Source organism: Ostrea edulis, chromosome 4, assembly GCF_947568905.1.
Source record: "Ostrea edulis chromosome 4, xbOstEdul1.1, whole genome shotgun sequence".
Lineage (NCBI taxonomy): Eukaryota > Metazoa > Mollusca > Bivalvia > Ostreida > Ostreidae > Ostrea > Ostrea edulis.
In genome coordinates, this window is record NC_079167.1 from 51,540,597 (window position 1) to 51,568,475 (window position 27,879).

General features: G+C 34.0%; 1 protein-coding gene across 3 annotated transcripts; it reads left to right on the plus strand.

The window, feature by feature from the left end:
- Positions 1–27,764, plus strand: LOC125671543 (uncharacterized). 3 transcript variants are annotated; one of them, XM_048907324.2, is made up of 9 exons: positions 1–177; positions 445–624; positions 3,393–3,511; positions 7,310–7,457; positions 19,734–19,886; positions 23,330–23,515; positions 26,339–26,521; positions 26,800–26,887; positions 26,995–27,764. In XM_048907324.2, the coding sequence occupies exons 1-9, from the start codon at positions 117–119 to the stop codon at positions 27,455–27,457; spliced, it is 1,581 nt and encodes a 526-aa protein (XP_048763281.2). In that variant the 5' UTR covers positions 1–116; the 3' UTR covers positions 27,458–27,764. The 3 variants fall into 3 exon arrangements, with proteins under 3 accessions (XP_048763281.2, XP_048763282.2, XP_048763284.2); XM_048907325.2 differs by having other exon boundaries at positions 24–177; positions 26,800–26,839; XM_048907327.2 differs by lacking the exon at positions 23,330–23,515 and having other exon boundaries at positions 24–177.
- The last annotated feature ends 115 nt before the right edge of the window (positions 27,765–27,879 follow it).

Below are 27,879 nucleotides of genomic sequence, written 5' to 3' on the forward strand. Positions count from 1 at the left end.
GATTGTTCACATGAACAGGAAATAATGGTTCTAGACACATCCGTGAAGAATTACCGAACTGAGTATATTGTGTACTAGATTGTGGGAGTCCGACAAAAACATAGGAGTGAATTAATATGTATATCTGGAAACTATTGGCTACTCTTCTAGAATGCTTCGTTTTCTGTCGATCTCAAGGTTGGATTTTGTGTCTGATTGTTGATTGTATTCCCCATTTCTCTTTTTAGAATATAGATTAATTATAAAATAACTTTGAATTTAGGAGTCGTGAATCTCACCGAAAGTACCCCCCCCCCCCCAACTCTTACGTTTGTTTTCATCTTACACTTGCAGCGTATCCTCTGGTAGATGGAAACGTTTCCATGCACTTCACTTTCACTATAATCTTATACTATAATCGCGGCCTCTTTAGCAGTTGTTTCTTTTCTTTTCTTTAATTCAAAGAAATTGCAGCTGCTTTCAACCCAAGGCTTTTGACGTGGGAAGAGGCAAAGTCTAACTGTACCCTCCTTGGACCAAGTGTTCATGGATCTTTACAAACTGCCAACATTTCCTCTCGAGGGATTTCAGATAAGGCGTGGATAGGGGCTTACAGAGTACACACACCGTGGCTTAATGTCAGAGGTATGATATTAAAAGGGAAAATATTATTAACTTTGAATGTTTATATACATACATACATACATACACACACATGTATATATATATACACACACACACAACTAGGTGGATACTTAAATGTTTCTTAGTCAATAACAGTCTGTGGTGAAGTATATTGACATGTGAGTTTTTTCTCAAATACTAAATTGTCCGATAACAGTACAAATCTTAATAAATCTTACTGTACATCAAAGTTATAGAGTTTCTGGTTGGAGAAAACTCGGAAACTCGAACGTGTTTTGCAGCCTGTGCATGTAATGATGAACCATTCTCTGACATTGATAAAACGCACTCTTTATTGAAAAGTACTCCAAAGATGTGTCATTTATTTTTAGATTTAAAGCCTGGGAATTTAAACTTTAAAAAGGGGGGGGGGGGATGAATTATTAACTCCTCCTAGGCACGTGATCCCACCTCTGGTAGGCCTATGTGCAGAGGTCTGTGTTTGCCTAACTCTTTATTTTGTATTGCTTATAGGAGTTATGAGATTGATCACGGTTCGTTATCTCCACCTTTCATTAAAAGGAAAGTATCATTTCCTGAAAATTTTCTCAATCAAATCTATGTTATAACTCCTTTTGGATTGAAAATTATGGTTGTAAAATCAAACAAAATGAAATCATATTAAAGAACGGGTATCTAAGTCATTGATAATTTATTTTCAAAAGTGTCGGATATAAGTAATCCTGTCGTTGCCATTTTATTATTTTATTTTTACATCATTTAGTGCTTTATATATTATACATACATTGTATATATATGTTTAAATATACTGTGGTGGAAGTGGGTATCCACAGATGTAATTCCTGTGCTCTTTATATTCAACATTTCTTCATTTAAACTTACAGACTCTTTTAACATTGTTTTCAGCTGAACACTTCTTACTGTTCTTTCCTTTTATTTCTCAAAAATCTGTGCTTTGTGTAGTATTTTATTGCATACCTCTGTAAAGTTTTACAATTTTATTTATAGAACTATATGGTAATAATAACATTAATGATAACTACGGCTTTCCATATGTGTGACTTTAAATCGGGTCAGTTTTTATAATTATTGCGGCAGTATTTATAATTATAATAATGTCATAAATAAAGAATATTTTTCTTTTGGGGATGAAATTATAATTTGGTGTCTGAGATTCGGGACAGATTATTATTATCGCTGCGATATAATAATAATATCGGCAAATAGGGGGAAAATTTTTATTTTTAGAAGAGATTATAATTTTGGTATTTTATATAGGGAAAAATAATAATAATGTGGGGGTACCCTACGGCTTTCCATACTGAGAATCGGGACAGATTATTATTATCGCTGCGATATAATAATAATATCGGCAAATAGGGGGAAATTTTTATTTTTGGAAGAGATTATAATTTTGGTATTTTATATAGGGAAAAATAATAATAATGTGGGGGTATCCTACGGCTTTCCATAGATAACAAAAATGATATTGCATTGGTGTTCCTATACTCTAATGTAAATCGGAAGTGTATATTAACTTAAATTGAATACTTTTAAATTCTGCGATTTAATGTCAAACTTTATTATCATATGATTATTAAAAGCTATTTTGAGCTATTTTGTTATCTGAAATCCAACACACTTACAAACAAAAAAGTGTGTGTGTATATAATCGAAACATATAACTATAACATTTGACTTTTTCAACATCGGACCAAATATACATTGAGAAGTCACATTCTGACTTGTGTCTCTACTTACTTGCGACTAAAATGTTGCATTTTAACCATAAACAAAGATGGTCGACTCGGTATTGTTTGGTAAGCTCTTGTAGCCAATTTCTAAATGTTTTTTAAAAAGATTATTCAATCATACATGTATATTAATAAAATAAACCTCACGTCCATAATCGCTCTTGACACGGTCTTGTACTCCAGTTGTAAATAAAAATGGACGACCAGGTATTGTTTCGTAGACTCCAGATAATTCAGTCGTATAATGAAACAATTTTTGGCATTTTCTCGGTCGTACATTTACATCTATCTAGAGACTCGGTAAAGTTAACGTTTCGCACTGACCTAAAAATGTTAATATAATGTAAATTCAAAAATTGTATGATGCGTAGTTCCGAGAGAACTTTGTGCATTCGTGATCATTATATGTGACTCAGTCTGCTCACCTGAGTTGTTAAGACTTGTTATCGTGACTCAGTCTGCTCATCTGAGTTGTTAAGACTTGTTATTGTGACTCAGTCTGCTCACCTGAGTTGTTAAGACTTGTTATTGTGACTCAGTCTGCTCACCTGAGTTGTTAAGACTTGTTATCGTGACTCAGTCTGCTCACCTGAGTTGTTAAGACTTGTTATCGTGACTCAGTCTGCTCACCTGAGTTGTTAAGACTTGTTATTGTGACTCAGTCTGCTCACCTGAGTTGTTAAGACTTGTTATTGTGACTCAGTCTGCTCACCTGAGTTGTTAAGACTTGTTATTGTGCACCATTTATGTAATTTTATGTTGTTCCGCGTTTGCTCATCTTGATCTTTATTTTTGTATGTATGTATATATATATATATATATGTGTGTGTGTGTGTGTGTGTGTGTGTGTGTGTGTGTGTGTGTGTGTGTGTGTGTGTTCGTTGCATATTGTTGTACACATTTTCATTTGTAATATTTTGCACACTTAGATCATGAAATGGAGATGATTGTAATCTTACTACTTAGTAGTTACGTATGAAACCAAGGCATGATTTCTTTGATGTTGCATTCCAGGTTGTTATGCAGTATACACGGCCGACTTACTGTTGCTCAATAAAACCCAACTCCATGAGACGGATGTTGTGGGTTGGTGTGTGGAGAGCTGTCCTAACACGGCTATTTACGGACTGTCGGTAAGGGCTCGTCATCATTTGCTACGCTATTATTATGTTCCCTTCACAAAGTTCGAAAATTTATTGTTTTTACTCCGTTTCTTCTTATCATCATCATGCATGTTTCAATTCTTTTTATTCTCAATTTCATTCAATTTTTGGTTAAATTTTCCCTATCTCCCCAAATGATATATTCAACGTAAGTTGATAAATCCCCGAGTATGAAGTGGACGGTACTCTGACTGCAGGCGATAACCACCGCACCCCCCGGTGTGTAGTACAGAATACAGAAGCATGAGATTTATGTGTAGTGATTTATTGTTGAAGAGGAGGCATCTCCTTTGATACATTAAAAAATATATAATTAAATCTGTATTGCCTATGTGAGGGTCAGGTTTTGCATATCCGACCTTCAGACCTTAATGAGAAGTTATATGCATGCTTTTTCTTTAGGCAAGATTCATTGTAAAGGACATCAGGATACCTATGTAAAATGTAGATACAGTTTAAAAGCTTGTATATGCTTTAAAATTGCCCAAATATACTATGTACAACATTTTACAATGAACCTCCATTTCTATTTTTTGAAATCTTCTGGGGAATTCTTAATCACGACAAAACATTAAAATCACTCAAACACCCCCTTTCAATGATGTATTTCAGGTGATTATGACTGGCTTCTATTGTTGTGTGATCTAATAATAAGACACTCCTTATATTCACAGCAAAATCCCTTTTTATCTGATGCAACCAAGTATTTTGTGTATCCTATGACCTAAAAACTATGACTAAAAAAATAAATAAATAAAAAACAAGCCTATTAAGGGCAACAAATATTTGTAAACAATTTACAAAAAATAAAGTCCAAAGTCTTTTTTTTAAAAAAAAAAGAAAAAAAAAAAGGCCTACCTACCCTTAAAAAATGTTTCAGCCCGAAAGCGGAAACAAACATATTCTTTTCCAAGACCTGATCATTATTTTATCTGGGGAAAGGTTCAAAATGAATTTACAAAATTCGCAGGGAAGATATAGTAAAAATCGTAGCTGTGTGATAATAAGATTTCATCGCTTTGCTTGATAAAAAAGCATGTTGAATGTTGTGAACAGTTTTCCACTATTCCATTCGTATCTTTTAATGTACATAAAGATTTGTATGGACATACAAAAGAAGAATTGGGCTGAATATTGTGTTCTTTCATTTGAATAAACAAGAAAGGTTTGGTCCCTAGAATAACGGGCCTTAAACTTTTTAGGTCACCTGAGTCACTCAGGTGCTCTATTACTATTGGTATGCGTCCGTCGTCGTACGTTAACAACTGAACATTTTTAACTTCTTGATGATTACCCTTCCAATTCCTTTCGGTGTATGAAACAATTTGGGACAAGGGGAGCATACATTTTAAACTTCAGAATTCTTGCACACCCTAGGGCTTAGAGGTGGGGCAAAACTTCCCAAATTTTGACCAATTTTCAAAAACTCTTCTCTACAATCACACATATAAGAAAACAAGAGGCCCGCAGATTTTATCGGTCACTTGATCATTAGTTAAAAGTATCACTAGTGTCAAGGGCTATGAAATCTTGTAGTGCATATTTAAGCTAAATTCTAATATTAGCATCAGTATAAAACAAGATGTGTTTATAAAACTTAAATACCTTCGAAAGTGCCTATACTGATGAAAGGTCATACATGATATGATATACATGTATAACATTAACACAATAAGACAATGTTGGACCTATCCTAAAGTCCAAACCTTACGGTTGCAAACTTCATAATTTTGTTACATCCTTTCCTGATTTTCGTAAATAATCTGTCAGTTTTTATACTGTTACAACAAGCATAAAGAAGTCTTTGAAACGATTAAGAAAATAAATACTCTAATAATTTTAGGCCCATCCTGGAACCAAAACCGTTACCCCCTGGGATCATGAAATTTACAATTATGGTAGAGGCCTTCCTGTTCTACATCACTATGCAATTAGTTTTTCTTACACATGTGCGGTTGTAGAGAATATTTTTGAAAATTGGCCAATTTTGGCAGTTTCTGTCCTGTCCCTCAAGCCCCAGGGTTACAGGAGTCTAGAAATTTATATTTCTGCCCCCTCCCCTGTCCTAATGATGCTTCATACCACTTGAAAAGAATTGGAATGATAGTTATCAAGAAGTTAAAAATATTCTATTGTTCACACATTTAATAACTGACCATTTTGGTCCCACCCTGATACCAATACTCCTTCCCCTGGAATCATCACATTTACAATTTCGGTAAAAGTCTACCTGCTCTTTCTAAATATCCATTTAGTTTTAATTTAGTATCAGTAACACTAAAGAAGATGTTATTTAAATGTTTTACACATGGTCAATTTTTGGTAGTTTTTACCCTGCCCCTAAGGTCCCAGAGGTGCGGAGTCCTGAGATTTACAATTGAATTCCCCATTGTCCCAATGATGATTCATACCCAATTCGAAAAGAATTCAAGAAGTTAAATACACATTTAATAACTGACCATTTTGACCCCACCCTGACACCAAAAACCCCCACCCTGGGGATTATCAAATTTAAAGTTTTGGTAAAGGACTATCTGCTCTTTCTAAATATCCATTTAGTTTCAATTAAGTATCAATAGCACTAAAAGAGATGTTATTTAAATGTTTTACACATAAACGCTATGTACCAAGTTTTGTCCCACTCTAGGGTCAGAACCTCTACCCTCTGGGGATCACGAAATTTACAATTTTGGTAGAGTTCATCCTGATCTATATCACTATGCATTTAGGTTTTCTTACACATTTGCGGTTGTTGAGGTATAGATTTTTGAAAATTGGTCGTTTTTTGCAATTTTTGCCCTGTCCGTCAGGCACTATGGGTGCAGGAGTTCTGAAAATTACAAGTTATACCCCCCCCCCCTTTATCCCAATAATGCTTCATACCAAATTTGAAAATAATTGAAATGGTATTGATCAAGAAGTTAAAATGTTCAATTGTTAATTGACCAATTGTTGTTCGACGGACGACGACGAACAACAACCAATTGCAATAGATCACTTGAACTCAGGTGACCTATTGCAATTGGTTGTCGTCCGTCTAGTTGCATAGCGATGTAGAGAAAATTGAATTTCTAATGATTCCTGTTGTAGAGGTTCTGACTCCAGAGCTGGGCCAAATTTATAGTGCATATGTGTAAAACATTTAAATATGATTTTTTCAATGCTTTTGATATTAAATTGAATTTATATCGGTATTTAGAAGGAGCAGATAGCTCTTTACCAAAATTGTAAATTTCATAATCCCAGGGATATGGTGTTTGGGATCAGGGTGGAGCCAAAATGGTAAGTCCTGTAGAAAATTTACATGTAGACTTAACTGATAAATATCCTTAAATCAATAGGAAGCGAGTGCTGACATTTTTTGGCTGAATTTTGAATGGCAAATATTTTGTGAAATTTCAATGAAATGTTTTGAATCTTAAGATATTAGTGTATTGTTGGAATATCTTTAATATGGTTAGTAAATTAAGCAAGCATAAACGACTATCTGGGAGAAGAAGAGTCGTTTGAAAACTATATTTTATTTAAACTATATTTTATTCACAAAGTGAATGGGATCGGGCAGCAGGCATAGCCTATTTAAGCCCTCTTCCTAAAACTATATGCACAGGTCTTCGTTACTACAGCCCTTGTAGTTTTAATGTAGTTAACAGTTTAATATGTACAAAGATACACAGGGTTTGGTGACTGTGTTTATTCAAGATTTGATTTTCAAAAAAGGACATATCGTTGTTGTATGGTATTGAATGACTCCTTTTTATCACGTAGGAAAAGTATTGTTTTTGTGTGACACAATTGCCAACTTTAGTACTCAAAAGAGAACCCAAACTGTGCAATGGATCGACGGAAGATTTTTGTGGTGGAATGCTGACGATTGGTAATGGTGCTACAACAGACATCATGTTCTATGAGAGAAGTAAGAATTAATTAATAGAAGATTCTGGATGATAAAGGAATTCAAACTCTGACGCGAAGTTGATTAGAGAGACAACTACATTGTATTGCAGTGATAAATAAATGAAATTGCTTTTCATAGAATTATAAGACACGTTTACGAGCAATTCCTTTCATTTTGACCGAAAAGGCATACTAAAATGATTAAAAAATGTTCTTTTTAAAATATGATAGTATTGTAGCGATTAGGATGCATTCATTTCAAATATTATGCAATATTATCATGAATAGGATGCATTCAGTTTAAATTCAAAGTCCGAGAACATTTCATTAATGAGATAGATACCGGTATATGACACTGAGTCCGAGAACATTTCATTAATGAGATAGATACCGGTATATGACACTGATATTCAACTAATTTTAAGAATGTAAGGAATATTTCCGTTGGGCAAAACAAATATATATATTCACGGAAGTGGGTATCCAAATAAAGTGAAATTTTCTGTGCTTTATATTAAATATTTCTTCACTTAGGGCAGTTATGTTCATTTAAGAGTTCATTGCTATTTCTGTGCTTTATATGTAAATATTTCGAATGCAATGTGTTTCATGTATGATCCTCTTAAATGTACGTTAAATAACTGTATCCCATTTCCATTCTCAATAACCGTGTAGTGTGTGACAGCGTGGCGAGAATTCCATCGGAAGTGGGTATCCAAATAAAGTGAAATTTTCTGTGCTTTATATTAAATATTTCTTAATTTCTTGACTTAGGGCAGCTATGTTCATTTAAGAGTTCATTGCTAATTCTGTGCTGTATATATACACATGTATAGATGTATAGATAGATATATGTAAAGATAGATAGATAGATAAGGGTATAGCCTATTAGTATCATATATAATAAGAAATTCATTTTCCCTCGAGATTCGGCTCGTCTGTATATTTGGACTGACGCCTTCACTGAATCGGAGCAGTACTAGTCTTACATAATTCATGTCTTGAAATTTACATTCAGCTTCAATTAATGTGCACCTAGGTGACATCCCTCTCGCTTCAGACAAGTTATTTGACTATTAAAACCATAGGCGCTCCCCAGCTTAATTGTTAAAAAAATATATATATCTACTATACTATAAACATAACAAGGCATGGAACTCGCCTCCATGTTGGATTCCGCTTAGGGGCACTTTCTGACTAGTAACGAGAGTTTCTCGCCCAAGTCTGGCTTTTCTCAGACATCGGACTGTTATTTATTGAAATAAAATAAAATCAGGCTGAATCTTGCTGAATATTCGGCGCATTCACGCGTTTTCTAACATTTTTCAACAGCACACCCTTCTTCGGCCGGAAGTTCAAAGTTTAACCGATTTTAGACAACTCGATCGTCGTTGACTTCATAGACGTTTTGGAAAAAGTCCGAGAATTTTGAGCGGAAATTTTGAATTGAATATTGTATACATAGTAATAGAGTAAGTATTGCGCGAACTTTTGAAAGAAAAAAATTGAGATGTCCTATGAAACAAGAAGGAAACAAAATGTTAGGGGATCACTCTGCAATATTACAGACAAAACTTTTCATTTTTTTTTCTGAGCTGGAGGTGGAAGTCAGAAAACTCTGTAGACAAGACTTTACAGACCTACAGGAGAGAGATGTACACACACATACAAAAGTCACTGTTAGGAAGACAAGAGCTTCACAGAGCATTTACAGAATTGTTCCTTAATGACAACCCAGGAGGTGCCATTCCTTATAATCAGACATGTAGCTGTATAATCTGTGATGTTGTGAGTGAACTTTTCCAGCAAAGTGTTAAGTTATTCATGAAAGTGAATTTGGCACAGTTTAGAAGAAATTTTCTTCATGCCCTACAATTGAAGAAGAGTAAAGCACTCAGACAGAAAGTGATGACTAAAACCAAATGCAGTGATAAAAAATTTAATTGCAGCTTTCTTCTTAATGATTCTTCAGAAGACAAGAAGGTTTCACATCACAGAATTAAGAGTGAAATTTTGAATATTAAAATATTTGAACAGATTTTCACTAATATGTAAATTATTCAAATAGGCAAAGCTTATGGACTTTCTCTCAACCAAAGTCAGAACAAATTTGTGACGATCGAGTTGTCTAAAATCGGTTAAACTTTGAACTTCCGGCCGAAGAAGGGTGTGTTGCTGAAAAATGTTAGAAAACGCGTGAATACGCCGAATATTCTGCAGGATTCATCCTGATTTTATTTTATTTCAATAAATAACAGTCTCCGATGTCTGAGAAAAGACGGACTTGGGCAAGAAACTCTCGTTACTAGTCAGAAAGTGCCCCTAAGCGGAATCCAACATGGAGGCGAGTTTCATGCCTTGTTATGTTCATAGTATAGTAGATATATATATATATATATATATATATATATATATATATATATATATATATTTAACAATTAAGCTGGGGAGCGCCTATGATTAAAACAACTCTGTATCACTATTAATGCTGCATTACCTACCGTCTAGGTATGTAAATTCCGTAATAAAAACTACCACTAAATTTTCCGTTCATATGATGACTTTCATAGCGCAATATCTTATCTTTCGAAAATGAAGAGTTCCTATATTCTGTTTTATTTAGCAATATACATCACTACTTTAATACAACAGATTATAGGAACTCTTCAATTTCCAAAGTCGAGATTAGGGGAAGGGGGTGTTAGTTGTATCTTATATTTATGTCTGTTAAAGTTATGATACAATTATAAATTCTCAAAATTTCAGAAGTACATGTAATCTTAAACAAGAGACCCACAGGCCTTATCGGTCACCTGAGTATTAGTATCACTGGTCCCAAGGCCTATGAAATTTAGAGGGAAAAAATCCTGTTTTGAACACTGATACTCAACAAAAGTACATGTATAAGTAAAAGAACACATTTTTCTTTTAAATGCCCCTGAAAGTGCCTATAGTGATGAAAGGCTTTACATAATATAATCTATGTAACATTAACCTGAAAGTGCCTATAGTGATGAAAGGCTTTACATAATATAATCTATGTAACATTAGCTACGTTGGACCATCTAGGATCATGAAATTTACAATTTTGGTAAAGGGGTCCTTTAAAAGGACTACCTACTCCATCTAAATGTCTATTTAGTTTCAATTTAGTACATGTAGCAAGAGTATCAAAAAAGGTATTATCTAAATGTTTTACACATATCCACTGTATACCGGTATACCAAGTTTGGTCCCTTCCTGGAGTCGGAACCTCTACCCGGGGATCATGAAATTTACAATTTTGGCAGAAGCACTATGCATTTAGTTTTTCTTACACATTTGCGGTTGTAGAAAAGATTTTTTTTGAAAATTGGTCAATTTGTGCCCCATCCCTCAGGCCCCAGAGGTTAAGGAGTCCTGAAATTTACAATTTATGTTCCCCTTGTCCCAATGATGCTTCATACCAAATTTTAAAAGAATTGGAATTGCATTTATGAAGAAGTTAAAAATGTTCTATTGTTTACACATTTAAATGACTGACCATTTCGGCCCCACCCTGATACCAAAATCCCTACTCCTGGGATCATTAAATTTACAATATCCATTTAATTTTAATTTAGTATCAACAGCAGTAAAGAAAATATTATTTAAATGTTTTACACATAAACGCTATGTACGAAGTTTGGTACATTGTTTACAAGGGTCTTGTGGCTTTCGAATTGGGAAAAATTGTCGACATTTCAGTCAAATTGGGAAAAATCAATTGCATTGTAAAGAAGTTTTAAAAGTCATATCAAACATTATATCATCTTTATTTTACCCATCTAATTTTCTTTAACCTTCTAAAATTTTCAACTACTAGTATTCTATTCAAATCATCAATCCCATAACTCTTCGTTAAGTCTTTTACATATAATTCACATCGAATGTTTATTTTTTTCAAATACGTTTTCCTTTCATAATTTTATTATTGGGAAAAATGCAAGCTAAATTGGGAAAAACTGCCAATTTTTAGGAGGGGAAAGGGCCGAAATTCGGACCCAAAATTGGCCTTTAAAAAAATCACTGATTTATGTCTCCTTGTCCTAATGATGCTTCATACTAAATGCAAATTTAAAATAAAACTCGAAGGAACATGAACTACATGTAAGTATATAGTTGTTTTAAATTCTGTTCTTCATAAATAATGGGGATTAAACAATAGAATGACATCGCATGTGAATTTTAAATACAGTGTGTGTGTGATTTTATACCCTTCATTGAATAAATTTAGATATTCATAGTCCTGTAGCATTGTCTCTCGCTGCCCTTTTCATTTTACTATAATTCAAACTCAAAATACCCCCCCCCCCCTCTCTCTCTTTGTAATAGTAATTACGTATTTGAAACCATCTGTACAGACTCTTTGAAGTTAAAAACATCCATACCAGTTTTGATCCACATATCTGAAGTCATTGTTTTGACTTGTAAAGGAGGGGCTGTTGATGGTGACACATTGGCAGATCGAGGGGCTGTTGGTGGTGACACTTTGGCAGATCGAGGGGCTGTTGATGGTGACACTTTGACATTTCTCTGACATCTTTCACATTCTTTCACCTGAAACATTAAAGGAATCAATGTTATTGTGGATTGTTGTGCATGTACATCGACGTAGATCTTTTAGACCTGTAAAGTAATTTTATCTTAAAATTATGCATCATGTTAAACGTCTGTATAAGAAATTAAGAATTTACGAAGCGTTTTACAAGAATTTTGAAATGTCGGCATTGACAGATGTGTTAGCGAGCAGCGACACCTATGGGTAGAGAATGGAAAGAACACACTTTATACCCCCCCCCCCCCCGTGGCAAAACGTCATTAACGCACATAATACAGTGTACAATGTATATGTGTACCTACAACAGGGAGTGTGGTATGTATATAACAACGACAATCCATGACCTTATTAAGTCAGCAAGTTAAACATCTTGTGTTTGATCTATTATTTTTTAAGTAACAGAGACTTTGTGACCGCATTACTCCAATCCTAAATAGGGAGGACTTCTAGCAGTTCATTCTAAAACTAAATACTTGTATCTTAACATCTAGGTTAATAAAGAGATGGTCTTATGATTCCATTTAAACATTTATCTGTTAGTCTTTTAGCTATTTCATATCTGTTAATTTCTCAAACTATGGGTCGTAAACTTCACCTTAGTTTTAATTGGTTCTGTTTCAATCTTACAATAACATTTAACTTAGTAATTATTTGGGCTGCTGGCCCCAAGCCTCCACTTAATTCAACTAAAATGAAACTAGGCTTTCTTTTTCTCATTTAAACTCCGCTTGCCGCTTCAATAACAAAATGACGGTGCCCATGACAGTTGATACGTTGTTAAGTTTTTACTCTGCCCCACCTCACGCGCAGATCTAAAATAAAAAAAATTGTGACTTGGAAAGATTGAGAGCAGAATAAAAATAACTTTTTTACAATGTTTTCAGGGGGCTCCCCTATTTCATTGGAAAAAGAATTTGAAAAATCTTTTTCAGTATGATAATTTCTTTCTTTCTTTCTTTTTTTTCTTTATTAATATTTTTGATGGCAAATATACATATGCATTAGTATGGAGTTTATGAAACGGTGGATTCTGTGGATGACTTCCCGCTCTCTCTGTAATTTCTGCTTCCCTTGTTCATGATAAACCTTTTATTTTGCAAACTGCTGACCTCCTCATTCAATATTATTGCATACAATATTTTCCGTTCCGTCTTAGCAACACCCAAATCTAAGTGTGGCACATAATTACTATGTAAAACTAAATGCGCTTCCTAGCCTCTACTTCTTACTAATAGTACTATACTCATGCAGCACATACACGTAAATGTAAAATTCTAATCACTTACCTTTTGTTCGATGAAGGTGTACCAGCGAGGCCAGTAGTAGCGGTCACGAACGCGACTTAGTGTCCTATCCCTACCAAGATGCGCGCCTGTTGCACTAGAATGACAGTCCTCGAAAACCTTCTGGTAATTGTTGGTATCGCGAAGAACGATTAATTCTTTACCGCCTGACATATAGTACAGAGTGTCACCCTTACCTAACTTAAACTTTTTTGCGCGTCTACGAAGTACATCCTTTTGGTTTTTGGTGTAAGACGGAGGAAACCGTTTGAATTTTAAAACGTCAAACACTTCGCCGAATGTATGCGCGTCAGAGTTAGGAGTCATATTGTGATAAAGAAAAAAAAGTTGAGAGAACTGCGACTATTTCTAATGTCACTGTTATATTCTAGAATGAAAACACGGCTTTGTACAAACGAGAAATCTAAACCTTCTAATATACGCACTTCGTTATACAGATAAATTATCTATGAAAATTTTCGTGATCAATTTGATTATATATAGGGTATTTCCAAGTTTTCATTTCCTCTAGCAGAGAAGCCACTAATTGTACAATCGCTAGATGTTGGTGTCCATGCAATAAACAGGGGGTATTGGGCATGTCATTTCGAGTGAATTGGACCCCACTTTTAATTGTTGTAAAAACAAAAGATGTCGGTGTTGGTGTCCATGCAATATACAAATGGGGTGTTGGATATATTATTTCCTGTGAAATGGGTGACACTTAATTATTGTAAAAACACGGAATTGCACATCAGAATACCCACACTTTTTCATCGGAAGAAGAAAGCACAGTAACTCCATTTTATATTATCATGTTTTGAGATCAAATTGTTTTACAAAAGTACTACAGCTTTTTTTTCTTTTTTTCCCAACATTCTATTGAATAAAAATCAAAAGGACTAGGGACTAGTCGGTTCTATCCCCTTCTAAAATATACAAAGTGTCATTCAGGTTAAAAAAAAAATCCACATTGGCAATTAATTTAGCTGCATTATTACCCCTTACAAAACCAGTTTCACGTTATGATACAAGTCGTAATGAAGATTACAGGGTTCCAATCAGCAGACTAGCACAACACACAAATCTTTTGTATCGGACACTCTTCGGAAATGTTAGAAGAGAACCATCTATCTCGGTATATTCAAGAAAAACATGACCGAAATTATTTATAACCCTACAATATTTTTCATTTGGTAGACGTACTATCAATGTTATACACACGAAACTAAGACCTCACTGATCACTAAATTACGATCTGTACAAACGTCATAGCTTCTCCAAACAGTATTTTATCTTTTTTCCTTTAAAGATACAAAACAAACCATTTAATAAACTCTTTAGAACTGCTTTATTTTTTCAGCGGTTCATAAATGTACTACTTGTATGTAAGTCTGTAAAAATAATGTAACATCATCGATATTGATCAACTAATTACAGCTACATACAATATTAACGGTATAAAGAATTTATATATGGAAGGCATAATCCATTTCTGGACACCAGAGTGAGAACTTATTATTTTGTGAATGTTTCTGTGTGTGTATGATGGGAGGTGATTTGTCCTGTGACATTTTGTCCTACTTTCATAAAATTTCTTATTGTGACCTTTTTGTCCATGGTCATTTTGTCCGTGACTTTTTGTTCGTGACTTTTTGTCCTGTGACTTTCTGTCCTACATTCTTGTTGAAGATCTGGGGATGGTTAGGTCCTCCACAAGGTGGTGGATGGGTCCATCTACTCTTCCTCGAGTCGATCGCCCACGGATTCCCACAGTATAGTCGGGGGAAGGGCTTCTTGAAGATTTTATTTCTCAGTGTTTGAAATGTGAAAAATATTTGTAAGTACATGAGGCAGGAATTCAGAAAAACAGTAATTAAAAGATATACAAAATGTAGTAAGATCAAAATAATGAGATTTGTAACTTCCCTAGACAAGTTACGGAACAAACATGACAAAGTAAACAAAAGTTTTCAGGAACTTGAATACCTCAGCTGATATAACAATAGGGAGAGAAATTTTAAGTGATAATTACTCCAATAAAGTGAAGTAAAAATGTTGTTTGATCATACATACATGTATATATTTATTTATTAGATAGGACACACACTTTTTTAAATTACACATCTGATAAAGGACAGCAACTTTTTTTGTATTCTTAGAAGATAGGACATAGAGTTTTTAAAAAATGGAAATATGTAATGCATCGGTCCCAACACCCAACCCCAACCCCCAAAAGAAATATTGACCGGTCCCTGAAAGCGGTCGACATGCTTAATAAAATAGTGAAAACTATTTGTATTGTCCTCTATTGATAATTGAATACTTTTTGATATACTAAAACAATATGCACATTAAAAACCTCTATTCGTTAAAACACTTATGTAGAGAGTCCTTTTAATTTGAATTCAGTTTCTCCTTACTATCTATTTTATGATGGGTTTTTCTCTCTCCATAAATGTACTACAATTAAACGGTATTATTTAAATGCAGAGACTAGCTATGTATAACATGATATTAACGTTATCCTATGTTGAAAATGATAAATATCTAAAGGAAATCCAGGTTGACTGCCATGAGTAAAATATTAGAATATACATTAAAAGTTGATTGAACTAAGGGATATACGATGAAATATTAGCATTAGAGTATCGATATATTTTTATTTATGCCTTTATTTCTTTTAAGTGAGAATACATGCATATAACAGTAAATTGAGAAGCGGGGCTGTATAACTAACAGAACCAAGAGCACCGGTTCCTTTCAAAGCGACCAGAATCCCCACGCATGCGCATCAGCAGGGATACGAGTCGTTTGGGGGTAATCTCGGCTGAGATTCGGCTTTGCTGAATATTTGGATTGACGCCTTCACCGAATCTCGGAGCAGTCCTTCATAATTCATGTCTGGAAATTGATTTTCAGCTTTGGACGGTTCTAGCAATTAATGTGCACTTAGATGACACTGCTGCTCGCTTCAAATAAGTTACTTGACTATCAAACTAACTCTCTATCACTATTAATTTTTCATTGTATGAAAATCCTAAAATGAAAAGAGTCACTAAATTTTTCCATTCGATTTTATCTCCTGAAATTGAAGAGTTCCTATAGTCTGTATTATCTAGTTCCTGATACATAGTATCTCCACATACCGTCTTGTATATCGCTAATTTAAATCAAAGTACTTAAAGTACTCGTGGGAGTTGAACATTGTGGAAATTCAGTTAGAAAAGATAGTACTGGAAGGGTATGGGGATAAATGACTGAATATTATCATGATTTTAGATACAAATCAACTGTTGTTGTTTCAAAGCGTTACAACAGCAAACATGGATAATGGAAGGCCCATGGGCCACAACGCTCCTCGAGTAACTGAAGTCGTGTTGTTGTTTTCTAGAATTTCACCCCTTTATATTCTCATGAAAAATGTGACCACATATTATGGCCCAAACATTCAAATCAATATGGTTATCAATGCCTTGCAGTTATGAAGAAGTTTTTCCCCTGTATATATACATTCAAGTTTAATCCTAGTTATAGTTAATTCTAAGGATTCATTACTTGAAAAGGTAGTCCAATATGCTAAACTGTCACCTGAGTATACTACAGTCCTGTAGAGGATCAATGGAATGGTAAATAATTGTATAATAACTCAAAATAAATGAAATGCAAAAAAATTAAAAATTGTCGGGCATCGGAAATGCACAAGCCGAGTTGCGCAAGGAATGGGCATAGAGGGAACCGGCAGAAAAGTTTTCAAGAATTATCAAGCAAGGAGCAAAATTTTGCGTACATAAATTTCAGCCGACTTAAATCCTTTGTGACCTTGACCTTTAACCCTTGACCAAAATCAATAGGCTTCTTTGTCTCATCAAGGGTGATAATCCATCTAAGTTTAATTGAGATCCTATAATTTGTTAAAAAATTATAGTGCAGAAAACAAAATTTTCTCCAAATTTCAGTCTATTTATAGCCACTGTGACTTTGACCTTGTGACCCCGGAATCGATAGACTTCTTGTCTTACTTAATCGATCTAAGTTTGATTGAGATCCTATAATTCGTTCAAGAGCTATGGTGCGGAAAACAATTTTTTTTCCAAATTTCAGTCTATTTATAGCCAGTGACCTTGACCTTTGACCTAGTGACCCCAGAATCGATAGACTTCTTCATCTTACTGAGGGTGACAATCCATCTAAGTTTGAATGAGATCCTATAATTTGCTCAAGAGCTATGGTGCGGAAATGAAATGTTGATGCGTGCCCGCCTGCCCGCCCAAAGGCACTTCATCAGATCATAAGCCGAGTTCGACTTCATCGCAACTCCGCTAAAAATGAAACACTAGTCAAATAATGTTATTTATTGCCAAGGTATTTGGGATATTATACTGTGGCTCAAACAGGGGGTGAATGAACCTGACAGTATGGAAAGCATATAGTGGAATCAGACTTGTGATGCTGGAAATCTATAGTGATTAATAAACTATACATGTACAAGATCCATAACTCTTTTTTTTCAGTTTGTGAGGGAGAATCCTCATGTCTCTTTCATCTGTAAACAAACAAACAATGTGTTTTGACCAGAGCAATTTCCAATCCTTTTTGCAGCATAAATTCAACATTGTGGCAACTGGGTTAAACTTTGATAGTGAAGTAATACATGGCAGCACCTTATCCCATGCTCTTAAAATTTCTGTTTGACACACACTCATGACATCCACTCAAACATTACAGAGTGCAGCAAAATCCCATTGTAATAGGGGATTCAAAATGGATAAGTGGTACAAAATATGGTACATACTATTCAAAAAGGATAATGAATTTGACATATTGATGTCTTGGAAAAGGAAATTCTGACATAGGGGCTCTAAGCGTTTTCAAACATTATCATTTGATAAAAAGTGTTCTACATTTTTAAAAATAGAGATTAATATGTCTTTACATACATAGGTGAGAAAGTTTCCATTATTCCTAGCCGAGACATACCATGTATGCGCAAAAAATTCATAAACAAATATCACACTACTCACGTAGAAAATGTGGACCTTACTGTCAGATCATCAAGCGCAGCGAAACACGCCATTTCGAGATTATAGTCGACGAAAGCTCGGTAACAGTAATGAATGAGGTACACTCATTTTGTATCTATTTTGTGACTTTCTTTATTAAAAGGAACAGTTCTCTAATGTGTAACGTGCAATTACTACGTAATTCAATAACTTGAAGCATGAAGCAGTTTCACTTTGCCACCGGATATAAGAAATTTTATTTCGTATTCCGATCCCAATCGAAAGTTGTTGACTGGGAATGACGTGTTTTAATTCAATCTACATGTAACATCAAGCATTTTTTATATCACATTAAAAAAAAAAACCAAATATATACACATACACAATGTTGTAGAGTTATTTCTTGTAAATTTTCTGAGGTTTCGCACCATATTCGATATTTCGCGCCACGGTGTCAATAGGGCTTGTGTGCAGTTGTCGTTCGTTTCCCTATCAATGTTTATAGGTGACGCTGTGCTACAAACGACAATTTTCAACCTTATATTTTATTTTTCTATGTCTATCAGTATCAATTTGATCGAAATCTTGTATTCAAATTGATTTGAATACAATATCATTGCATTTATTTACATGTCAATTATCAAAATTAGATTAATTCAGAAAAGTTACATGGATTATTTAATGGCGGATGTTTATAAAAGTTTATGTTGATTTACCTAGGAGTAAATCAGCTGACACAGAACCCCTGCTGACGACCACTATACAAATCAATACAAATTACTGCGCAGAAAAGTGCGTGATGACCCAGGGAGATTGAACATAGTTCAACTCCCAAAAACAAACTATTGGAACTCTTCGATATCGGGAGATAAAATATTGCGCCATGGAAGTCATCATTTGAACGGAAAATTTAGAAATAGTTTATTTTATGGAATTTACATACTTAGACGGTAAGTAATGCAGCATTAATAGTAATACAGATTTAGTTTAATAGTCAAGTAACTTATTTGAAGCGAACAGCAGTGTCATCTAAGTGTACATTAATTGCTAGAACCGTCCGAAGCTGAAAGTAAATTTCCTGACATGAATTATGAAGGACTGCTCCAAATATTCAGCCAAGCCGAAATTAGGGTGGGGGTGGAGGTGGGGGGGGGGGGGGGGGGGGTCCCCATTATATTCCATTAAGAGCGACACTTTTCACTGCGATAAAATCGGTGAAGATGTCAGTCCAAATATACAGCCGAGTCGAATCTAAACCAAGATAACCTCAGAGAACTTGTTCCATTAGCAAATGAACACGAAAGACTTCGTGAGGTCTTCCAACGATCGTAATGACAAAAATGAAACAATTAAATTTCTTTAGTTAATATTAGATATGCAATACCTTGTATAAAAGCCATGACTTCTACATATCTACGTGTTTATTACAGACAACCAGATGCTTTCGTCTGTGCACGGAAATTTACAATGCATTCAGAGCCAGCAGAGACGTGTAGGTGAAGAGGACGACGAATTGGTAACAACTTACACAAATCGACCCTCACGGTGTGACGACCAAGTGGCTAGTTATGTCTGTATTTCAGGTATGTTTAAAAATTATCAATTCGAAAAACAAAATAAATGAAATAAAAGAAGTAGATTGATCGTCATTAATTAGTTTAGGGATATATTAAACTTATTACTATAATAATATCTGTGACATTGGAATCACCACAATTTAAAATTTTTGATAAAGAATCACAAAATTAATACATATATATGTGAAGACAATATTGGTATACGAAGTTATAAAAAGCATGTAGCTTCCTACAAAAATAATGAAATATAATACCCATGGGCCAGTGGTCCAGGCTCTAGGGTGGGGCCTAAATGGGTATGTACTATAGTGAAAATGTTTTTAACTTTGGAAATTGTCCTTTTACTTCTGCGCATTGTGAAGAAATGTTGTGTGCATGATTATAAAAAATAAATACATGTAGTTTACCAAAATAGTGAAATTCAATACCCCTGGGCCGGGGTTCAGGCCTTGGTGTGGGGCCCAAATGGGTATATAGTGAAAATGTATTTAATCTTTAAAAATCGTCTTCTTTATTTCTACTCCTCTTTTATCGTGAAAAAATATTTTATGCATGGTTATGTAGAGCATGTACCAAAAATTGTGAAATTCCATACTCCTGTGTAAGGGGTTTAGTAAGGGTTAAGTAAAAGAGTGACGATGCAATTTTTGATCTAGTCATTTCAGTGCATTATGACATAAAACAGTATGTGTGATAATGAAGATTGTGGAATTCATGACTCCTGGACTAGTTACCGAGGCTGCACGGAGCGGTTATTATTTAGTGGATATACAGTACATGATTTTTAAACATGCTCTTGGATATCAAAATCACTGAAAGCTATAGGACAATCTACTTTCATTTTTTGAAAATAATGAGCACCTTGTATGAATGAGCTGACCATTGAAGAGTTACTCAGGTGACCGTTAAGGCCCATGAACCTCTTGTTCTCTATATGTAATTTGCTCTAGATTTTCTTAATACATTTCTTGCAATTCTCTCTCTAGATCATATTTTTCTATGTTATTCATTCTAGGGTAAATATTGTTTTTCAATTCTAATCATTTGAAAATGGCCATGCTTTTATTTTTTATACATATAAATATGGATAATTCGTTAATTTAATAGAGGTTTTCCCGTTGTTCCTATTGACAATTTATTTCACGAAGTTCAGATTCATTATCTTTAAATACATACTTTCATTCGTTGCAATGAATAGTATCAAATAAGGTCCTAGTTTATATATATATATATATATATATTTCAATCCCAAATCATCACTCATTCTAATATTTTTGACAGTTTCTCAAACTTATTTACTGAGTCAATTATAAGGAAAACGTTTCAAAGAATATAGTGCTCCTAAGAACGTTGTTTGCATGACACCAAGTAAACTCTGATTTTATATCAATGTTTTTAACAATCAAAGAATGTTAGGTGTTTTGTCAATGAATTTCGTTAGTTATGCTAGAGTCTAGAGTTTAATTTTCGCCATCTAGATGAAGCCAAAGCCTGATATACAGCAAGTTATCTGTATTTTAAAAGTTGCTACAAATTTGCTGTTTTAACTAAAGAAAATAAAGTCTTTTAAATTTAATGTTAATCAAATTGTTCTTTCATCAGAATATTTTGATAGTTTCAGAATAAAAAAGATAAGAAGAAAATTGTGTAATAAGAATAGACATTCATCTACTGAAAGCCGAGCTCAAAATACAACAAAAGCTTGGCCCCAGTCAGCTGACATTACATTGGTGTTTTCTTGAGTTGTTTGTTTCCTAAAAGACTATTAACCAAATCTAAAGCTAATCATATAAAATACCAGGTAACTCGTTTATTTCAACTATTTAACCTCCTTGCATGGTGGGGAAATATTGTTAGCAAGAGACTACACATGCACACAGCGTAGAAATCAAACTGAGTTTATTGTATCTGTAGTTGTGAATTTCAGTCGAGATCTTTTTGAAGGTCATCTCGTGACCTTTTTATGGAGCTATCATTGAATTGACCACAGGAGTTTGAAATTTTATCAATAAAGTCAATAAAATTCACTTCATTGACCAAGCCATGAGCTATGCGTTGATAAAATTTCAAACTCCTGTGAATTGACTTACGAAGAAGGTAATTCCCTGTTGCTTTCCACGCAGGTTGTTAAGGAAGAGACCGGCTTCTGTTTACGACTGCATTTCTTTGCAGCGATCTTAATAATGATGCCCAGTTCGGATTCCCCCAGGCTAAGCCTTTGGGTCGGTGGTCTGTGTTGCCCGTACATTGAGACTGCTACTCTAGAAATCGTCGTATATTGCGTCGGCTATTTCGTTTTCTGGTTCCACGCTTTTGAAGTACTCCCTGAAATTGTCTGATTTGGGATACTTTTATCTCATTAATGGAGGCCATGACCCCAACCTTCTCTGAATTCAGGTTTCTTTTGATATGAAGTTATCGCCAAACAATTTGACATTTAGCATCTGCTGCTCGAATGTAACCAATACGAATTTTAATTTAATGAAAAGTGCACAACCTCCCAGCACTTATTTTCATATTAAAGGGACATGGACACGATTTGAGGTGAAATGTTCAAATTTTATTTTTTGATTTTTAATGTTTAGAATGCTTATCTAAGGTATTTCTAATGGTCAGCAAAAAAAATTGAATGTAAGTAGTCGAGGTACAAGGGAGATACAGAGCTCACACAAGCCCTTGTTATGTAAACAAGGCTCGTGCCATGTCTTTGTTTACATGGGTTGAATAAACTAGTAAAAGTTTCGTTTAAAGCAGATTCCCCCCCCCCCCCCCCCATTTATAAGTGAATTCTTAACACAATTAAATATTTTCTAGTGTTTTACACATCTCATTTTGTTTTAAACACGCTATTTTTTATTAAACAGCTAATGTAAACAAAAACATGGCACGAGCCTTGTTTACATAACATAGAATTGCGAGTACTGTATCTCACTTAGTAACTCACTTAGTAACTCCATAACTGATATTCAAATTTTGGTTGACCATTAGAAACACGTTAGTTAAGCATCGTAAACAATTAAAATTGGAAAAATAAAATTTGAAAATGTTCAGCTCAAATCGTGTCCATGCCCCTTTAAATGCAGATTGATCGAAATTTTAAAAACAGCAGTAGGTTACAGACAGGGAAATATCGGAAAGTATAGGTAAACCAATTACTATTAATGGCGTTTGTCATTTTCCTGTTTCAGGATTTCTAATACTGATTTTTAAAATTCAATATTGAATTTCTGACGCAATTTTATTTTTTATTTTTTGTGATTATCTTGGTGCTTTGTACAGATAGCGGAATACTAGACACTATCATCTATAAAACCCGATCAGGAGGTCTTCCAGCTTTGAATTAATATGATATGTTTCATGATTAGAACCATGAAATTAAAATATGAATTTAGGCCTATGATGTTGTAGATGAAAATTGCCATAAAATTGTGTTAAACGTGTTTTTCCAGACAGTTTTTCACCTACCTTTTACACTATGTCACCGCGGGTAAACTGGACACAAGCTGTGATGGCCTGCAGCAAAATACGGAACAGAATTGTAGATAGCTTCACCTTCAGCGGTGTTCTACATGCCTCGCGCCTGATCCTCTTCTGGGTGGGAATTTTTAGGAGGGAATTCACCAAAATTGACACGGGTATGTTAATTACAGTCTATAGATATCCGTGTATTACTACAAAATATGATACAGTCGTGGTAATGACAAAATTAACCCCTCAACGCGAGTCATACTGATTGCTTACATAATCAGAAAGATATTTTAATTAGGTTGAACTGAAATGATATTACACTGCACTTATTGCCCAATTACAATTCATTTTTATGGAGGGTCAAATTTAAGAAAACTAAAAAATAATTGAAGATATCTTCAATTATTTCAAGATATCATCAATTCAATTATAGCTATCATCAACTGAATTGATGCGCAATTATTGCGCGCATCAGTTCAATTGATGAGAATAGTAACTGATTTGACGAGCGCATCAATTCAAAGATACGTTAAACGATTCCTCATGAATCAATGATAAATTACAATCTTCATGTATCCTATTTAGTTTATTACTGAAATATTCAAATATGCATTTTCTAGATATGGTAGTTATTTTGATGAATTCTTAAGATATACATTCGCAATTTGTGATACATGTACAATACACAAATACAAATCATGCACATTTGAAGAAAAAAAAGAAGAAAAAAAACAAAAACTATGCATTGATTTAATTATCTGTTACAAATTAAGAGTGTTTATGATTGAAGAACATGCATGATGTATAACAAAATGAGATTTACTTGAAAAGAATGTGAACATCAAGTTTGCTGTTTTGTGATATTTTGTTACCATAGCAACAATGTAATATGAATTATCTATCAGTATTAATATTTTATCAATTATAACATTGACTTCAGTTGAATCTGTCTATAAAAGCAAAAATTTATGTTTTTTTTATTTAAAAATTTATTTATTTTGCATGGATTTCGAATTTGAAAAGAAATAGCAATTTTCGTTTCCAAGGCAACCAACATGATTACACTTGTTAAAATTTAAAATCTAACATCAGTAGCAATCGGTTATTAAGATTATATACTTTGAATACATAGAAAATTGTATTTTGAATTACATTGAAAAATGCATCTCTACTGTCATATCATGACGAAATGCATCATTTTGCTTCCATGGAAACACAGCTTAGATGGTAGATTCCCAAACATGTCTCATTGTTATATGATAGTACTATATCTAATGTATGTTGTACAAGCATTTATAGATTTCAAGCTGAATGCGGGAATTTTTATCCATCATTCAAATTTGCCTCTAAATTACCTTTTTCAGAATGTATCAAACAACCCTCTTTTCCAGATAGAATGAAAATATAACAGAATTATTCAAACCTTTAACTAAATATCAAACGAAATAATAAAAATGCTATATAGTATCATTTGATAATGATTAAATAAGAACTCAATCAGGTTAATCCAGTATAGTTGAATGAAAAATGTCATTTTTCATGCGAAAATTGACTCTTTTGTGACCTGAATGGCATGCACGTGTTACCATGGCAACAGAGTTGCATAGCAACCAAATTATGATGCTTTTACATTACTTATCCCAGATTAAGTTGATGTGCCAAGGCTCTTAAAGCTGTATGACCCGATGTTCATGTATTATTTTTGTACATAATTACTTTAAAGCAGATTAATTACTTTAATTAAAGTTATTAACTTTCCCTTAATTACATGCTTGAAAACATCTGCATGTAAAAGAAAACAGTGCGAATATTATTTAGAAAGTAAATATAGTGGCTACATATATAAATCATCCCATAATAGTTTTGAGGCTGAAAGCGTAAAACAACGAAATACTAAGAGGTATTTGATATTTCTATTTCTATTCAACTTATGGTACGGCACTGTTATAACAAAATACACAGCTTTACACAGATAAGACCACCGATGATCTGAAAGTTTGAACTGGTCACGTGACTGTCACTTGAAATGGCAGAGTGACTCGGTTATTTGTAAACATCGATTTAAAATCAATTCTTTTGGTTAAATCAGGTGAAATAATTTATGATATGTCGTACAGTCTCATAACTACATACATGCGATAATTTAATAGCGTTTTTACGAGATGGAATTTTTTTTTTGTAATTCGGACCATACAGCTTTAAATAAATGGATGAGCACATCAATTCAATTGATGCGCGAATCAAATCAAATATTGCTGTCGTCAATTCAATTGATACGCATTGTGGTTCGTATATATTGCTCTCGAAAATCAATTTAGAGCTCAGTATAGATAATTTGATGCTATCTTTAATTCAATTGAAGAAATCAAATCTTTAATTATTCACAACGATAAGGAATCAACTAGAGCAACAATATAATTAAAGAGATCATTAATTCAATTGTGAATCTGTTGAAAGTACCTCTAATTAGATAGTCGCTCTCTCTAAAAGAATTTTTTGCGCGTATCAATTGAATTAATGATATCAGTAATTTAATTGAAGAGAGCAAGAATTCAATTATTGCGTGTATTACCAGTAATTGAATTAATGCGCGCAATAATTGAAGAGAGCAATGGTTCAATTATTATACGCATTAATTGAATTATTGCTCTTTTGAATGAGTGGTACCACATATCAATTCCATTGTTGATATCATTAATTTGTATGAAGAGAGCAACAATTTAATTATTGCGCTCATCTATTCAACAGAATGATTAATGCTATCAATAATTCAAATAATGTACGCAATAATTCAGAATTGAAGATATCTTTGATATAATTATTTAAAGAGATCTTTAATTGAATTGTTGCGTGCTTCAAATGAATTGATGATCTTGAAATGATTAGAGATATCTTCAATTATTTTAATTTATTTGGCGCTCCATACATTTGAAGATTTCAAATGCAGGTTATTGATACATGTAATTACTAGTATTTACCATTAACTGTAGTGATCCCCTATAATCCGCACATATCAACTCTGTGTACGGCCGCCACTGTTAATTCAGACGGGACTCTCCGCCTAGTCAATGAAAACTGTGATCAAAAGTTGCCATCATGGTGCGAAGATCAACAAGCAACCACACAGACAAACACACGAGGACCAAGAATAATCACAAGACCATTGCCGCCTGGTAAAGTTTTTAAAAACCTATTCAAATTTTGCTTTTGATTACTCCTTACAATTTATAGGCAGATGTCAAAGTAGCCATTGCAATGCTTATTTACTCTTCTATAGGATTTTACTAAGAGAATGAATATATATATATATATATATATATACATACTTCAAATAGATGTAAAATATTTTTGTTTGACTTATTGTGCGAGAATTGCCAATAAAATGGCAATGATGAAAGAACTCCATGCCATTTCAAGCTGTTTTCTTATAAACTTTTGTTTTCCGTTGCAGAGAACGATCATCTGATTTCCATATATTTACCACTGGGAATGTTTGTACTTCTTGTTTTAATAGTTACAGTTACAATCTTTTTACTCAGGTAAAAAAAAAGTTTGAAGCTAAAATTTTGAAGTAAGGAACTTTGCCAATTCGAAACAGCTACATGATCAGCTACTACGATCAGAAGTTTTGTTTTTTTATTAACAGGAAAAGAATAGCCCAAGAGGTTCGCAAAACCTGGATTCAAACCAAGAACTACACACAATACAAAGGCAGCCTCACAGTAAACACAGTTTGTAGAAAAAATCAGAGAACTGAATCGCACCATGATCACATGAATGAAGGTCTTCCGGAATTGCAGGGAAAGGAACAACATGAATACAACCATGCTAATTTTAAGCACACGACACAGGAGAGGGCGGGCTATGCCTCCATACATATTGCGGACTCGGGACAAAAATTGACTACAAGGACTGACTCTACATACGATCACATCAACAGACAAAATCCAGCACTGACTAGTAGTATCTATGACCGATCGGATTACAAACAGAACATTCTTCCTAATGACGTCACTGGAGCATCAGACGACAAAGAGTACGATCACATAGACAGACGCGCCAAGAAAACTAAAGAGAGCAACTACATATATGATCATATGGGGCAGTGAAAGACTCTAAATTTAGACTTGCCATGGGCAGCTAAATTAAAGCCGAGAAATCGCCGTTACATTGAGTGAAGAATGAAATATCTATTTATGACAAAACTTTTAAAGACTTCATTGAGACGTACAAGTTCCAGAACCTCTTCCTCTCTACCATTCCATTCTTGGTGTAAACTGAACTTCACAAAGTCCTAACTCATACACACAATATCTTTCATCAATCATTTATATCATGTGTCAAAAGATAAACACGTGCATTTTAATGTTAGAATAACAGTTAATATATACAATTCAATAGAAACGCTTGGCAAAATATGATTTCATATTGACTCCACGGACTCGCGGAAGGGGAGAGAGAAAAACCAAACCCCCCCCCCCCCCCCACCCACCACCACCACCACCACCACCAAATGTTATAGATTTCACAC